General features: G+C 36.1%; 1 protein-coding gene across 1 annotated transcript in view; it reads right to left on the bottom strand.

Annotated features, from left to right (window-relative positions):
* MTREX (Mtr4 exosome RNA helicase) overlaps window positions 1-17,957 on the bottom strand; it is a 107,172-nt gene that overhangs the window by 14,371 nt on the left and 74,844 nt on the right. The window contains exons 20-22 of the mRNA XM_026018748.2: window positions 10,530-10,640; window positions 9,077-9,265; window positions 4,003-4,166 (exon numbers count right to left, since the gene is read on the bottom strand). Of these exons, the coding sequence (XP_025874533.1) occupies window positions 4,003-4,166; window positions 9,077-9,265; window positions 10,530-10,640 (464 nt within the window). The remainder of the gene's footprint in view (window positions 1-4,002; window positions 4,167-9,076; window positions 9,266-10,529; window positions 10,641-17,957) is intronic.

Below are 17,957 nucleotides of genomic sequence, written 5' to 3'. Positions count from 1 at the left end.
TGAGTCACCCAGATGCCCCGATACTAGCTTATCATTACTTCTGTTTTTCTCCTGCACTTAACACTATCAAAACATACTACTGACTGTAGATTTTAAATTTATCTCTTTTAGGGATGCCTGGGTGGCTCAGCAGTTGAGTGTCTGCCTTCGGCTCAGGACATGATCCTGGAGTCCCGGAATCGAGTCCCGCATCAGGCTCCCTGCATGGAGCCTGCTTCTCCCACTGCCTGGCTCTCATGAATAAATAAATAAAATCATCAATCAATCAATCAGTCAATTAATCTCTTTTAAAGTGTAAGCTTATCATTTTTTTTGATTCCTACTACCTTTAAAAAGTTTCACAAATTGTAATCCTGATGAAGAGGAAGGCCATCCTTTTTGCTCTATAATTGTACATTTTCATATTCAGGTTTGTATTACCCAACAGATTTTTAAAAATCTCCCCATCTTTTTCTTACCAATTTCCTTGTATTTACAATTGTATTTGACCGCTTATAAACCATACCAATGACAATTTAGCAAACAAATCATAAAAGATGAGACTACTATAATAAGTCCTTATAAAATGGGATGGGCCAAGTGTTTAGCACAAAACATTACATAACTCCTGCCTGTTGAACAGAAAGGAAAGTAAAAGAATAAGAATCTTAAAACTAGGGATCCCTGGGTGGCGCAGCGGTTTGGCACCTGCCTTTGGCCCGGGGCGCGATCCTGGAGACCCGGGATCGAATCCCACATCGGGCTCCCGGTGCATGGAGCCTGCTTCTCCCTCTGCCTGTGTCTCTGCCTCTGTCTCTCTCTCTCTCTGTGACTATAATAAATAAATAAAAATTAAAAAAAAAAAAAAAGAATCTTAAAACTTTCCTTTTGTCCTTAGAGATATATGATTCACTCACTGATTCTTGAGTTTGAGAATTACCTACAATCTAAGATTTTGCTTTTACGATTAATTTCATCATCATCACATTGTCTTCTGATTTGTGTAATAATTGCAAAATATCTCTCCTGTTTTCTCTTTGCCATCATGGGTGGAAAACAAAAAATTCTGAATTCTCAACTGTGTTCAATGGAAGCTACAAAAGACTACAAATATAGTGTTTCTAGATTTCTATAATCAAGGTTCCACAACGTTTATAAAAGGATTTAAAAAAACCCATTTAAAAAAAAAAAAACCCATTTGGTAATTGTGAGGGTGTTACCTCTACTAAAAAAAAAAAAAAACAAAAACAAAAAAACCCAAACTTTATTTTTTTATTTCTAAAAAAGTCATGAACATCAATCTTCTTTTTTTTTTTAAGATTTTATTTATTTATTCATGAGGCAGGCAGAGACACAGGCAGAAACACAGGCAGAGGGAGAAGCAGGCTCCCTGCAGGGAGCCCAATGGGGATCACGACCTGAGCCAAAAGGAGATGCTCAACTGTCAAGCAACCCAGGTGCCCCTATCAATCTTTATAGTTTTAGCTACTCAAAAATAAAGTAAAAAATTAAACTTGGGCTGATGGTAAAATGAGAGTTAAGTAAAGCAAAGAGGACAATACAAGTAAGGCAAGACTACTTCAAGGAATTACATATTACTATATAAACATCAGTAAGGTGCGAGGCAGACAAGAAGGATAATCACACGAGGGATCCCTGGGTGGCTCAGCGGTTTAGCGCCTGCCTTTGGCCCAGGCGCGATCCTGGAGTCCTGGAATCGAGTCCCGCATTGGGCTCCCGGCATGAAGCCTGCTTCTCCCTCTGCCTGTGTCTCTGCCTCTCTTCTCTCTCTCTCTTTCTCTCTCTCTCTGTGACTATCATAAATAAACAAATAAATCTTAAAAAAAAAAAAGAAAGATAATCACAGGAGAGTGATCTAACAGGTTATACAGGTAATTATGCAAATATCAAGTTGAAGAGCTTAAAATAAGACTGGAGAATTTCACAGCAAGTTTCACAAGATCTAGGAAAAAATATGTAGGAATTAGGATTTGCAGTGGGAGTGCGGAAAAGGTCAGGCTAAGCGTTTAAAGAAACTGTGGGATGTGGCTAGAAAGGAAAGGCCAACAACACACTAAATTATGGAATTTATTCTAAAAGCAATAGGGGGAAAAAAAAAAGCAATAGGGAATAAATGAAAGACTTTTACCAAAAGAATGAAATGATAGGATCTGTACTGTGGAAAGAATACTGAGAAAGTATAAAGTATAGGTTATACTCAAGACAGGAGATCCAAAAACTACAGCTTCTGCAGTGCTCTGGCAAGAAATACTGAAGGCATACTAGTGGGAAGAGTTAAAACAGCACAGAGGTAGAGGAAACACTCAGGAAGATGAAAGAGAGAGAGAAGGGAGAGGAGTCTAGGATGACTCCCAAAGTTTTGCTGTTAGTGGCTGGGTCTTAATTTAGAAAGAAAGAGATCAGATGGAGAAGCAAATACTGGGGAAAATTAACATACTTGCATATGTGATACTGTTCTATCTCTCTAAAGTCTTATGTTAGAATAAAATCAATACTATTATCCCAAGACTCAATCCAGCTACAGATACCTAAGAGAAGATTTCTTTATTGATTGTTAAATACCGTGTAATATTACAAAGAAATAATTCCAGTAACATTAATTCTGGCATTTGAATTAGTAAACCAGTGCTGTGGTCTAGCTTTAGATCTAGACCTGGGTAAATTATTAACCTTATGATGCCTACATCTCTTTAATTACAAAGTAGGAAGCAGGTTTAAGCAGGTTTAAGCAGGTTTAAAACTAGAAGCCAAAGCACCAAATCTAACTTGAACAAATGATACATCTGGTTCACACAGTGACTAAAAAAATAATTCTGAATTAGTTTGTGAACAATTAAAAAACCAAGGGATTTCACCTAAAATTCTGGATTTTTGGCTTTTCTAAATTGAAAAATCTATTATCGCATTATTCTGTAATAATTGGGGCTGGGTAGTTGCTGCCCCCTTTTGGTGGCCAAGAATTGTTCTGGTTACCACACTGTTTCCTTCTGGCCCCTGTTAGACGTGAGTTCTTAACATCCAAACTAAACAATCAACAAGTATAATACAAATAAGTCTTCCCCAGAAATGTCTAAAACCATATACAAGGCCTATAATTCTCCAACCCATCCAATATAGGGCCATGGTAAAAACACAAGAAACTGCTGCAAAAAACATCTTTAATGAACTAAATGAGAATAATGGTTATAACTATGGACAAAATAAGAATTCTCTTCAAGCTAATGGAAATCACATGGGATCCTGAGCCAGAACCATTCAATAGGCCCTTCCTGAATTTCTGACCCACAGAAACCACAAGAATGAAATGACTGCTGTGGTTAATTAATTTAGTTTTAAGGTTATTTGCAGTATGTCAAAAGATCACCAAAATAGTATCTTATATTCAAGTTTTGTGCTATGGCCTATAAAATGCTATGCTGTAATTCCCTTAGCCCAAGACTTTTTTTTTTTTTAATTCATGATAGAGAAAGAGAGGCAGAGACACAGGCAGAGGGAGAAGCAGGCTCCATGCTGGGAGCCCAATGCGGGACTTGATCCCAGGACTCTAGGATCGCGCCCTGGGCCAAAGGCAGGCGCCAAACCGCTGAGCCACCCAGGGATCCCCAGTCCAAGACTTTTTAATAACATCTCCTATACATATAAGATAATGGTTATCAGAGTAAGTTTAAAGTGGGAAAATGTTCATAACTGAAAAAGAATTAAGAATACAAAATCTTGTATAAACGAATATCACAAATATGTAAAAACTAAACAATGCATTAAAATAAAAGGGAAATATATCAAAATGCTAACTGCATTGGTCTTAAATAGTGAAATGGAAGAGATTTTTTAAAATTCTCTTTTTCTAGTTTCTCAATTTCATTATCAAAAACTCTATTTACTATGTAAGGTATTTTACAAGCTTTGTATTTTTAAGATAGCTCTTTTTTTCCGAAAGATTTATAGCCTTCATATAGAAACAGTCTCTCATTTTAAAATCAGTTTTCTAGAACCAGGTTTTACCTGCTTATCTCACAAGCCACTCGTCCTTTCATCTCTATGACATCAGAAGAAGTAGCAAATCCCAACCTTCTTAAAACACGTTTGCGACATTTGAGCTCATCCATTTGTAGGACAGTTCTTGCTTTCTTTAGTTCTCGCTTTGCAGATTTAATATCTATTGCAATCTGAAGTATAAAGAAAGTTCAATAAAGCAAAATGAGATTCACATAATGAAATAAAAAATATTTATAAAAGGTTTTAATTATCTGAGAGAAAATGTGCATATGAGTGGGGGAAGGGGCAGAGAGAGAATCTCAAGCAGACTCCACAGTGAGTGCAGAGCCCAACTTGGGGCTCGATCCCACAACTCCGAGACCATGAGCCGAGCAAAAACTAAGAGTCAGATGTTCAACCAACTGAGCCACCCAGGCTCCCCAAAAGATATTTAATAAGGATACCTTACAGGTTCACCTGGAATTTCTTACTTCTATAGGATATTACACAAGAGGAATGATATATTTGTAGTATTAAATACTAGCAAAATGTTAAATATATGGAAATATAAAACCCATTTTAAAAATTTAAGGCAAAGCAGGGAGATTTAGGAGTTGTTAAAAGTTTAAGAAATTGGAACAGAGCATGGTTCTGGCTTAAATGAGGAGCAAGGAGGAAGGAAGGTCTAGAAGGAGGTGTGAGTTGAATAGCCATCAGCTAGATGAGGTAACCTGCTGGAGGTTAAAAAAGTCAGTGGTAAATTAGGATAGGTTCTCCCACACAAGATTTGGCAATTGATCACTTCCAAAGCATTATCAGTTCCAGGTTTTCATCCTTAGGAAATTAGGGAGTAAGAGTTAAAGAACAGGAAAGATAAGGGTACATGAATCTTATCTCTTGGCTACCAATATTTCCCTCATGATGTCCTGAAATGCATTTCTTCTTTTTGCCTTCTAATTCTATCATGAGGGGATCCCTGGGTGGTTCAGTGGTTTAGCACCTGGCTTCGGCCTGGGGCGTGATCCTGGAGTCCCGGGATCGAGTCCCACGTCAGGCTCCCTGCATGGAGCCTGCTTCTCCCTCTGCCTGTGTCTCTGCCTGTCTTTCTCTCTCTCTTTCTCTGTGTCCCTCAGGAATAAATAAATAAAATAAAATTATTGTATCATGAAACTGCCGAAGCTGGAAATGGCTTTAGCCAAGAGAATAGGTTTTTATTCTACACTCTAAAAGGAAAATGTAAAAAAAAATAAAAAATAAATAAAATAAATAAAAGGAAAATGTATTTTTAGGTCATCTTCCAGAATGGATGAATTTTAAAATTCAGCTCATCAGTAAATACTACATACCTTCCAAATGGTACAAGAATATATAGTACAACAATAAGAAAACACTAAATTCCTAAAGTTGAGGATTGACGTTCAGAAAAACACTGATAAAAAAAAATTTTTAGGGATTCATAGGATGAAATTCAAAGACTCTGGGATTTTGCATATGATTAAGCTTCCACAGAGGAGCAGAAATGATAAAGGCAACGACAGTTGTTAATAATGGTATTTACTGACAGCTAATTATGTACTCTATTTCTGGTGCTTTATTTCACTTAATTTTTATAGCAATTGTGTAAGGTAGGTAACTAATACTAAATCTGAATTTTACCAAGATAAAAATCTAAGACAGAGAGATTACTAAATAAACTGGTCAAGATCAGAGCTAGTGAATAATAGAAATGGGATTCAAAACCACTGTCAGCCTTCAGAATCTAATCTCTTAGTGATTATTTATATTGCTATGAACAAATGTGTCGTCCTAATGCTATAAGGATAAGAACGCTTTCTAAGCTAGACAACTCTCGGCTACCTAGCATAACTCATTAAGTCTATTAGAAAAAAAAAAAGTTTTCTAAAGTTTCCTTGATTGAGGATGAGGAGAGCAGAAGACTGCACTAAGTACTCAGAGGTATATAAAATTTACTGGTTAGTAGTAGAAGGCACATTCTTGAAGACTTTTTTCCCTCAATAATTTTTATTGAAATGTATTTTGGATATACGGAGTTAAACAAAAATATTATTAAAATTAATTTCATTTTAGGACACCTGAGTGGTTCAGTGGTTGAGCATCCGCCTTCGGCTCAGGGCATGATCCTGCAGTTCTGGGATGGAGTCCCGCATCGGGCTCCTGCATGGAGCCTGCTTCTACTCCCTCTGCCTATGTCTCTGCCTCTCTCTCTTTCTCTCACGAATAAACAAATAAAATCTTAAAAAAAAAAATTAATTTCATTTCTTTCCACTTTTTAAAATGTGGTTACTTTAGAATTTAAAATTACATATGTGGCTTACATTATATTTCTATTAGATGATGGTATTTTTTTTTAATTTTTTTTTTAAATTTATTTATGATAGTCACAGAGAGAGAGAGAGAGACGCAGAGACACAGGCAGAGGGAGAAGCAGGCTCCATGCACCGGGAGCCCGATGTGGGATTCGATCCCGGGTCTCCAGGATCGCGCCCTGGGCCAAAGGCAGGCGCCAAACCGCTGCGCCACCCAGGGATCCCAGATGATGGTATTTTAGATCTTTTCCTAAACATTTTATTTAAAAAAGTTTTTTTAAAAAAATTCATTTTATTTATTTAACAGAGAAAGAGCACAAGCAGGTGAAGAAACAAGCAGAAGGAGAGGGAGAAGCAGGCTCCCCAAGGAGCAGGGAGCCCAATGCAGGTCTTGATCCCATGCTTAAGTGACTGAGCCATTCAGGTGTCACAACCTCATTTTTTTTTTTTTAATGTCCATATGGTCTTCTATGATATGGATATGTATAAGTCATACATCTAATTCCCTATTGATAAGACTGAGGTTATTTTTATATTCATTTGCTTTTTCAAACAATGCTACAAGAACTTGCTTGTACTACCTCACTTCGTGGAGTCTCAATTCCTAGAAGCAGGAAAACTTGGTCAGAAGGTGAGCACTTAAACTGGTGACAGTTGAAGGATCAAATTTTTGAAGCCTTCTTAGGCACGGCTAAGGGATGTGAAATTTATCCTGCAGTCACTAGGCCAAAAAAGACTTGTTTTCCCCCCCAAATTGTTAACTCTGTAATTTTCTCTTATTATTATAAGATGTTCTATAAACACATTATAGACAATTAGGGAGGAAAAAAAAAAAGAAGGAAAAAACACTAATATAATCTTATTGCTCATATACAACCACTCCAGATTTTCCATTTAGTCTTTTTGGTGTATGTTTTATTTGTGCTAAACTGCAATCATAGTCCAAATCAATTTTTATCATTTAATGCACCTGTACAAGAGCATTTTTTCCACATACTAGTGAGTTTTCATAACAAGTTTGTTTAGTCCCTTAGCCAAACACCAACACCTTTTTCAGTTATGTCTGAGAAGCTCAGATAATGCCATTCTCTGTGATTTCACACCACCTTCTCTGTGGATACTTTCCAGTCACCATTCATCTAAGCTCAGGTTTCTGTGTATGTTGTGGAAATGTTCGGGATGACTCTCTGGTGGCAATATAAGCAGTAAATGGAAGCAGGGAGTGAGCTAACAGTATGGTCCCAGTGAGAAATGAACAGGACAGGATCTCAAGTGAGAATCATTGTAGCTGTTACTAAAGCTTTTTATGTCTCCATTTCCTCATCTTGAGAAGCACCCTCCTGGTAAACCAGAGCATGGCGCACTATATATTCATTGTGCCATGTGGCACAGGGCCCCATTATATTATTTCACAGAAAGCTAGAAAGACTGCTGTAAAACTGTGAACTAAACATATTACTCTGTTAAGCCAGAAGTTTCCAATCACAAGCTTGTTCAATAAATAGTAGTTATCGATTTTATAAAGAGATCATTTGGGATATGGGAGAGTACAAGTAAGCTAAAATGAAATGCCTGATTCTAAGGAGCCTAAAATAATAGTTCGTGAAACAGGAAGACAAAGGTGGTAAAAGTGGTATGCGATAAAAGATGAAAAAGCTTAATAGCAAGGAGCTTTAAGTTTCAAGGAGGAAGTAACATTTCTATAGTACAAAAGATTCTAGTTGAAGAGGATAGTGTAAAGCCATATGTTCATTTCAAAAAGCTTTCCTTAAATTCATTATTCACAATGGCTCTAAGTATGCTTTGCTGGTTAGAGACTACAGTTAATTACCCTAAAAAGCTAAACTATTACGACTTCATACCACTAGGAAGGCTATAATCAAAAACACAGACAATAACAAGCCTTGGTGAGAGTATGGAGAAATAACTTTCATAAATCGCTGTAAGAATGTAAAGTGGTATAGCCACTTTGGAAAAAGTTGGCAGCTTCTCAAAAGGTTAAACACAGATTTACTCTATGACCCAGCAATCAACCCAATTCCACCCATTAAAAACGAAATTATATCCACACTAAAACTTGTACCTAAATGTTGGTAGCAGAATTACTCATAATAGCCAAAAAGTGGGAAAACCCCAACTGTCTATTAATTGTTGAATCATTAAACAAAATGTGGTATATAACCATACAGTGCAATAATTTTCAGCCATAAAAAGGAATAAAGTATTAACTCATGCTACAACATAGATGAACTTTGAAGACATTATGCTAAGTGGAGACAGGAGACTCAATAAGCCACATATTTTAGGATTTTATTTATATGAAATCACCAGAATAAGCAAATCCATAGTGGCAGAAAGTAGATTTGTAGTTGCCAGGGTCTGGAAAATGGGGGAAATATAGAGTGATTGCTAATTGGCATGAGGTTTCTTTTTGGGGTGATGGAAATGGTCTGGAATTGGACAGTGGTATGGTGGTAGCTATCTGTGAATATGCTACAATCACTGAATTACAGGCTTTAAAAGGTATTACACTACACGAGTTATATTACATTAAGAAAACCTGTCAAAAACCAAATTATAATAAAATGATCTTTATCTTGTCTTGCTGATAAGAAATGACGGTTTCCTAAAAAAAAAAAAAAAAAAAAAAAAAGATAGGTAGATATTTCCCTGTCTTAACTGATGAAACCAAAAGGAAAGGAAAATAAAAAAACACATTCATTTATTTAGTGAAATACATAGAATTTTATGATAAAAGTAAGTTTCTGCCATACCTGTGCTTTTTTTTCACAAAGTGTATACACAGTTTCCAAATTTGGATCATTGTGAAGTGGATGAGAATACATTCTATGCTCAAAAGCCTCTACTTTCTGGATGACTTTTTTCAGTCCTTGATCCTGAATGCCCATATCATCAATAGGATCTAATAAAGGAACACCATCAGGAAAACGTTTCTGAACTTCCTGAAACAAAAAATTTAAAATTAATTTTTTCATTTTATAGACAAGATTAGTTAAGACTAAATACTTCTACGTTCTTCTATGCAGAAAGACAAATATGCACTTAAAAAAGAACTTAAATTGGAGTAGACTTTTTCACTGCATTCGTTTTTGAAAATTCCTTCTAATTGCTGTACTATGATTTATTGATACAGGAATGTGTTAAATTTATTCATAAAATTCTAGTATTTAGCTCTGAATGTGGCACAACTTACTGATAAACACAGTATTTGTAATATTGTAATATTTAGGTCACTGTAACATTTTACTGTCATAAATAATCCTGTGTTAACCCAAGTACAAATTGTTTTCAATTTTCTTATTATTTCTTTGGGGCTAATTCTAGGGGGGTCATTACTGAGTTGAAAGACAGTAAATTGTTTAAAGGGTCCAGATTCCTATAAAAAAATTTTTTTACATGATTTAACTGTTAAATATAACGAGCATGGGAGTTCAGAGAAGGGACAGCTCATTGTAGACTGATATCCCCCCCGGGAGACTTTCAGGGTCTTAAATAGGCCTTAAAGGTAAAATATGATTTGGTGAGTTAGGGATTCAAAAAAAAAAAAAAGGTTATCCACATAAAAATTCTGTAAAATTGTCAAGAGAATTCTTGAAAGCAGGAAGCCTGCCTATGGACCACAGCTTGTTGTACTCTTAACGAAAGCATCCTTTATCTTTGTTTTCTCAAATTCTAGTACAGAGTCTTTGCTTCATAGTAAGTATTAATCCAAATGTTTGTTGACTAAATAATGACAATTCCTTTTTCTTCCCCTACTGAAAAATAAAATTCTAGAATGTTATAATTCTTCGTATTGAAAATAAACTGTTTCATTAATGTATTAACATACTAAAAATTGGTTAAAAGTCCTGGCATATGATTTAATACACAAAAATTTTAAAACAGTCTAGTTATTTTTACTCAATAAATAAAGCAAAACATATTTTGCACAGAACAGTAGCCATGTTTACCTCTGTGAGATCTCCTTTAGTAACTAACTTTGTTGCTATACTCAAGGAGTGGACAATCTTCACAAAGATCCGCTATTTCTTTTTTTTTTAAGATCTGCTATTATTTTTTATTAAAAAGAACTGCCACTGATGGCAGTGTTTATAGTTTTTTTTGAAAGAAAGCAATATATTGTCAAGCATTTAAGTTGCCTTATTATAAATTCTATTTATTTTTACATAAAATTTATATTTAAATGTATAAAATTAACATGTGTACCTGTATTGATTTTAAAACACTCTGTCTATTATCCACTGGCCGGAGGTCTTTAGGAATGTAAAGCCTAACACTGCTGATAGCAGACAGGAGGTGCACCAATACTGGAACAACCTACCAAGAAAAAGTTACAGAGCACCACAGTTAGAGCTACACATTTTCACATTCTGCCATTTCCTAAATTTAGCTTGAGTCCTTAAAATGAAGTTGCATTTATAATTTGTGACACACATAATAGTTGATAATAATTACTGTGGAAGCTTGTTTCTTCTCAGAAGCTGTATTTCAAAAGTAAAAACTAATTCAACCTCTAAATAACAAATAAGTGGTACCTAAAACTAAGTTATCCCCTAAATATAGAACTCACTTTCAGGTCCTTATTACTGGCACTTTTTGAACAAGTTACAGTACAACAGCACTACAGAGGGAGGAAAGAATCCTGTTCAGCTTGAGACGGCCAAGTATAAGGTCCATGTAAGCTCTGGATGGGCCAGAATGAAGGGGAGATGTATTTCAACCAGAGAAAACATTGTACTCTATTAGACATAATACTCAAAAATCACTTATCTTCAAACTAACTTTTGTGCTTTCACCTGACCAGAATATCCTTCCATCACCATCAAATATGTCATTTTGCTTCCCTTAAGTATGCTTCCTTTAAGGTCACCTGTATACTGAGAAGTTAATACTTTCAAAGGTCCAAATGCATCTGTGTACTGGTTTCTCAAGGCTCCCCTTATTGTGATCACTATGAAAAAACAAATGTTATTGGCTTGCTGATAATAAATCTATCCCTAGTGTTGTTTTGTTTTGTTTTTAAGATTTTATTTATTTATTCATGAGACACAGAGAGAGAATGGCAGAGACACAGGCAGAGGGAGCCCGATGTGGGACTCAATCCCGGAATCCTGGGCTCACGCCCTGAGCCAAAGGCAAGACATTCAACCACTGAGCCACCCTGGTGTCCTGATCCCTAGTGCTTTACTGAACAGAATGTACAGCAGCGGAGCAGCTTCTAGAGTCATGAATGTTTGGGTTTGAATTCAGACTTCTGCTAGTTTCGTGACTTCGAGGAAGTCTCCTCATCTTTATAAGCTTCATTCTCCTCATTTTAAAAATGGAGATGAAATTGTACCTACCTTATTAAACTGTTTTGAGAATTAAATGAAACAATGCATGTAAAATATTTTAAAAGAGTGTCTTAACACCTTTAGAAAATGTTATTTTGTGTAATAAGCAAATATAAGTGTCAACAAATCTGTATATACCAAAACTAAAACAGTACAGATCATACTCAAATACCAAAGAGAGAAGGTGGTTTGGTAAGTGTTAATAAGTGAAAAAGATGAAGAATAAAAAAATAAATATATACTGTTTAAAGGGAACAACTACAACTTCCTATTTGAAAATGACCAAAAATATAATACAACAAACTGTCCATTTTATTTTCTTAATTAGAGCTTTCCAACTGTTAAGCTTACAATCTGTGCCTTTTCTCTTTCCAGGTAAGATTTTGGGGTTTGGTCGGGTGGGGAGTATTTTTTCCTTTCTTTCTGCCTTCCTATTTCCTCTTATTTTAACCATTTGAAATTAATCTGCAGATAACATGTCACTTCACCTTATCAGCAAATACTTCATCATGTATCTTCAAGAACAAGTACATTCTCCTGCAAAGCCATATTATATCATAAAAATTTCACAATAATACATTATCATCTAATTTACAGTTCACATTCAAATTTCCCCAAATGATCCACTAATATCCTTTATAGATACTACCACCATCACTTTCAGATCTAGGATCTAACCAAGGGTCATTTATCACATTTAGCTGTCAGGTCTCTTTAAATCTAGGATACTCCCCCACCTTTTTTGTTTTTATGGGGTTGACATTTTCTTATAATTTCAAATTTACAGAAAAGTTACAAGAATAAAACAAAGAGCTCCCATATACCTTTATTCAGATTCACCAATTATTTACATATGCCGCATGTGCTTTATCATTCTCTTTCCACACACATGCCACAACCATAGTACAACTATTAAAAGAGGGAAATTTAATGTTAATACAGTCCATATTAAAATTTCACCTATTTCCCCGATAATGTTTTTTATACCACCCTCCTCTCCCACCACTCCATGCATCCAAACTAGGATGATGAATTAAATTTAGATGTAATAATTCTTTTTTTTTTTTAATTTTTATTTATTTATGATAGTCACACAGAGAGCGAGAGAGAGGCAGAGACACAGGCAGAGGGAGAAGCAGGCTCCATGCACCGGGAGCCTGACGTGGGATTCGATCCTGGGTCTCCAGGATCGCGCCCTGGGCCAAAGGCAGGCGCCAAACCGCTGCGCCACCCAGGGATCCCTAGATGTAATAACTCTTTATTCTACTTTAATCTGGAACAGATCCTCAGTTTTTCTGTGCTTCTCAGGATACTGACATTTTTGAATAGGCTAGTTATTTTGTAGAGTGTCTCTGAATTTGAGTTTGTCTCATTATGAGGAAGCATCAGATTCAGAGTACGCATTTTTGGCAGAGGTGATTTTGCCTCTCTGTCTCTCTTATGAATATATAAATAACATCTTAAAAAAAAAGATGGAAACCGCTCAATTTCTAATGTTGTTTCTCATAATAAACACTATCCACTATCCAAAAATGGTTAACTCTCACATTAAGACAAGAAAGACATTACAAAAGTCCTCCAACAACTGTTTCCTTAGGTACAAGGAAAGGAAGATCCTAAGACTTAGGTTTTGTAAACAAAGAAGGTAAATGGTTAAAAATCGACTGAATAGTTTCATAAAATGATATATCTCTACACACACAGAAATCTAAAAACATGTATGTGTATAGTGTAGTTCACACAAACTTTCTAACCTTAATAACCTCATAAAATAGCTTAAAATTCAGGCTCATGACCCAATATCGGTTTATATAAACCCAAATAATCATGTGGGTAATGACAAATAATCATGTGGGTAAATGCAAACTTGTTAGAATACCAACGATAGAAATAGACCTTTTTAATCTTTTCAAATTTGCCATAAATCAATTTCCACTTTTAGGATAAGCAAATGATAGAGTAAATAATAGGAGAAATCAGCAAGTTTAAGTAAAAACAGTCTAAATAAGTTTCAGGCAATGTCATTTCTTCAAATCAAGGCCATTAGCTAAAATATGATTTTTGAATTTTTCATCCAGAAAAGATATTTTTTAACCAACTACATTTTAATCAAGCCCAAGCAAAGTTACTTAAACTGATGTGTTTCATTAAATTTTAGAATTTTAAAACTAAAAAATGTGTGTTTTGATCAACTTTTCTTTCTAGAACTCTGGAAATCAACCAAAAGCTTGCAGCAATCCAAAAAGCATTTAAAAAGCTAAATTTGGTATCACACACTTTCCAAGTTAAAAGGAAAGGAAATGACTATGGAAATCCCACTGCCATCTCATATCTCATTCAAAAGAAGTCTGGTTCAAACCAACCCAGGCTATATAACTGCAATTGAGAAATGAAATCTCCTTATAAATTTGTCTATGGAATGATCTGTGTCCAGGATTCCTATTCAAGATATTAATTTGCAAAAAGTAAACAATATTATATACATAGTCTCTTAAGGTATAGTGCTCTATGTTTTACTGTTGGGTTTTTATCATTCAACTACATATAACAGAACTTAGGAGTTCTTTTAAGAAAGGATGTTTCAGGGTGCTTTAGTTGGCTGGGCACCTGACTCTTGGTTTCGGCTTGGGTCATGCTCTTGTGGGTTGTGAGATGGAGCCTACAGTGGGCTCCACGCTTAGTGGGGAGTATGCTGGAGTCCCCCCCCCCACCCCATGCTCACGCTCTTTCTCTTTCCCCTTCAAATAAAGGAATCTTTAAAAAACAAAAAAAAAGGTATGTTTTGTTTTTAAAGATTTTAAAGATTTAAAGATTTTATTTATTCATGAGAGACAGAAAGAGAGAGAGAGGCAGAGACACAGGCAGAGGGAGAAGCAGGCTCCATGCAAGGAGCCTGATGTGGACCCAATCCCGGGACCCAGGATCACGCCCTGGGCCAAAGGCAGGCGGTAAACCGCTGAGCCACCCAGGGATCCCAAAAAAAGGTATGTTTAATGCTCATGCACATTGGTTCCATTGCTGGAAATGCAATTCTTGTCTGAAAATATTCCTACAAGTCAGGTAAATTTCTCAATACTTCTTTTATAAAACTTTTACTGACCTCCCCACTCTAACACACTAACCCAGTTAGAGGATAAATTTTTAATGTTCATCAACTGCAGCACAAAATGATCCCCCCATTAAGCTGCAAACCTCTTGAAACCAGAGATGATATCATGCTAACACATCTCTCTTTAATTCCCTGAAATAAGCTGAATAAAAAATGTTATACATCAATTATACCTCCATTAAAAAAATTCCATACAAGACACAGTCTGTCTAGGATCCAATGATGTCTACCCTTCAGAGGCTACGAAACTGAGACAAATCATGATTATTAAGTACTATACAGTTTCTTCTTATCCTTAAGTAAAATGGGCACAGCTAGGCTTAATAAAATTTGGGCTCAGAAGTGAGACAGATTTTCCTTAAAATGCTAACTCCAGTGAATTAGTTATTAGATCATTTTCTTGCAAGAATCTAGTGTTCACTGTGAAAGAATGCCATGACTTCTCATCAATGTCTGCCATGAGCAAAAAAGATGTTGGCACATGTGCCACATATTTGCCATTATAAGTTACAATAACTCCAAAGATCCTTTTGAATACAATTACTATTTGCTAAATTGTGAGAATTTCAGTTTCATTTATGGTTAAGCAGTCAATTGCAAAATAAACATCATGGAGAAATAGAAACCAAACAGTAGCTGGGATTCTAAAGTAAATAATTTTACTTTAATTATTTTAAAACATTTAATAATGAACGGTTTGCTTAAACACTGCCAATTCTGAATTTCACTGTCACCTGAACTAATCCAAAGCAGCAGTCTATGATTCTGCAGTGGCAGATTTTAATTTTGATAAATCAAAGATTGCTAAAACATATCACAATGAGATTTCCTAAAAACTCTTAGGGAATATACCACATAAAACAATGTTTTAAAATAACAAAATTCCAGTATGTCAGCCTGCCAACACATATGTGCAATTTCAATAGTGAGGTTTTATCTATAATGATTTTAATTATTTAAAAATGGGGGGGATGTTCAAAAAATATAGGTATCTCATGTAGCAAACTAAATGTTTTGCATTTAATTACAAGCATAGGGGGATGCATGCGTGTCTCAGTGGTTGAGCGTCTGCCTTTGGCTCAGGGCATGATCCTGGGATCGGGGATCAAGTCCCGCATCAGGCTTGCTACATGGAGCCTGCTTCTCCTCTGCCTATGTCTCTGCCTCTCTGTGTCTCTCATGAATAGATAAATAAAATCTTTTTTTTTAATATAAATAAAATCTTTAAAAATAATTGAAAGCATAGGTAAATTGAAGAGCTTGGGAAGATGGCAGAGTAAGAGGACACATTAGACCTTCCCACGGACATATCAAGACTGTAAATACATATTGCATGCACAACTCACTCTGAAAAGGACCCAAAGACTAGCAAAAAAGCTTTCCCACAATAAAGATACAGACCAAAGGCCATACTGAGAAGGGTAGAAGGGGCAGAGACACTGTTGGGAACCAAATTCCTCAGCAGGGTAACCTCCAAACAGAAATGTTATCTCAGGCAGAGTTCCACCCTGAGGAGTGGAAGGACCAAATCCCACATCAGGCACCCAGGTAATGGGGATGTGCATCAGTAAGACAAGTGTTCTTATTACATCTGGCTTTGAAAATCAGGGAAACTTAACTCCACGAGAGTTGGAGGGCTAAAGGAAAGTGCCAGTGTATTGTATCATTCAGCCTAGAACCTAGAGAGGCAGTTTGAAAAACACATGAGTTATAAGTGAAGGAGATTTACTGACTAATTTTAGAGTATGTGCCAGAAGGGCTGGAAGTAGAAGAACTTTCTCCAGGAACAAAGTGCTACCAGGTGACATTTTTCTTTTTCTTCTCAGCCTACCTGATCTAATGCTTGTAGAAGCCAGTTCTGACACTCTCCATTTATCCTGCTAGCACTGCTCACCCTGCACTAGTGTTCCCCTGTGGACGTGACCCATCTAATCCACTTGGGCTGGCAGAAGCCTCTCCAAAATGGCTCATGCCACACCATATCCACCAGGCAGCACCTGCGAGGATCTGTGTCAACCCAAAACAATTACTGCAAACACAACTAGTGAGCAGCAGTGGCTGGAACTGGCACCCCAACCACCAGCATGACCTTAACTGTTATAGCTAGACATCTGAATGAGCTGGCCTGGGGCCTGGTCCTGCCTACCTGCATTCCTGTAGCAGTCAGGGCCTAGCTACAACAGAAGGGTAAACACAGGCCAAATGGGATCCACCCATGAACTACCTGGTTCTGGCAACTGGGGGTACTATTCTATACGGCACCCACAAAGTATCTTCTATACAAGGATACTACATTTAACATGAGGAAACAGCTGAACTACCTAATGTACAGAAACAAAGAAAGTGAAACAAAATGAGAGAAATACATTCCAAATGAAAGAACAAGACAAAACATCAGAAAAAGAACTAAACAAAATGAAGATATGCAATCTACCTGATAAAGAAGTATCTAAAGTAATAGTCATAAAGATGTTGACTGGACTGAAGAGTAGAATGGATTAACTCAGAGGTGCTGGATGGCTAAATGGTTAGAATGTGACTCCTGATCTTGGAGTTGTAGGTTCAAACCTTACACTGGGTGTGGAGATTACTTAAAAACAAAAATGTTAAAAAGAAAAAAGAATAGAGTGGATAAAATCAATGAGAACTTCAACAAAATGATAGAAAATATAAAATGAACCAATCAGAGATGAAGAATACAATAAATGACATGAAAAATACATTAGAGGAAATTATCATCAGATTAGAGAATGCAGAAGAATGGATCAGTGAGCTGGGATAGGGTAGTGGAAACACCTAAGATGAACGGGGACAGGGGGAATCCTTAAAAATGAGAGTAAGTTATGAAACTTCTGGGACAATATTAAGTGTACAAACACTTGCATTATACTGTTCCCAGAAGGAGACAAGAGAGAAAGAAAGTGGGTGAAAATTTGAAGAAATAGTAGCTGAAAACTTCTCTAACTATGGAGAGGAAACAGACATTAGGGTTTAGGAAGCACAGAAAGTCACAAAGGAGATAACCCCAAGAAAGTCCACACCAAGATAAACAGGGACTAAAATGTCAAAATAATTAAAGATAAAAGAGAGAATCTTAAAGTAGCAAGAGAAAAGCAACTAGTAACATATAAGGGAAACCCAATAAGCCTATCAAACTATTTTTCAGTAGAAATTTTGTAGAGTAGAAGGCAG

The sequence above is a fragment of the Vulpes vulpes genome, chromosome 2 (assembly GCF_048418805.1).
Source record: "Vulpes vulpes isolate BD-2025 chromosome 2, VulVul3, whole genome shotgun sequence".
In the NCBI taxonomy this organism is placed as follows: domain Eukaryota; kingdom Metazoa; phylum Chordata; class Mammalia; order Carnivora; family Canidae; genus Vulpes; species Vulpes vulpes.
The sequence above is the reverse complement of the archived record's forward strand: the minus strand, read 5'-3'. Positions and strand labels throughout refer to the sequence as shown.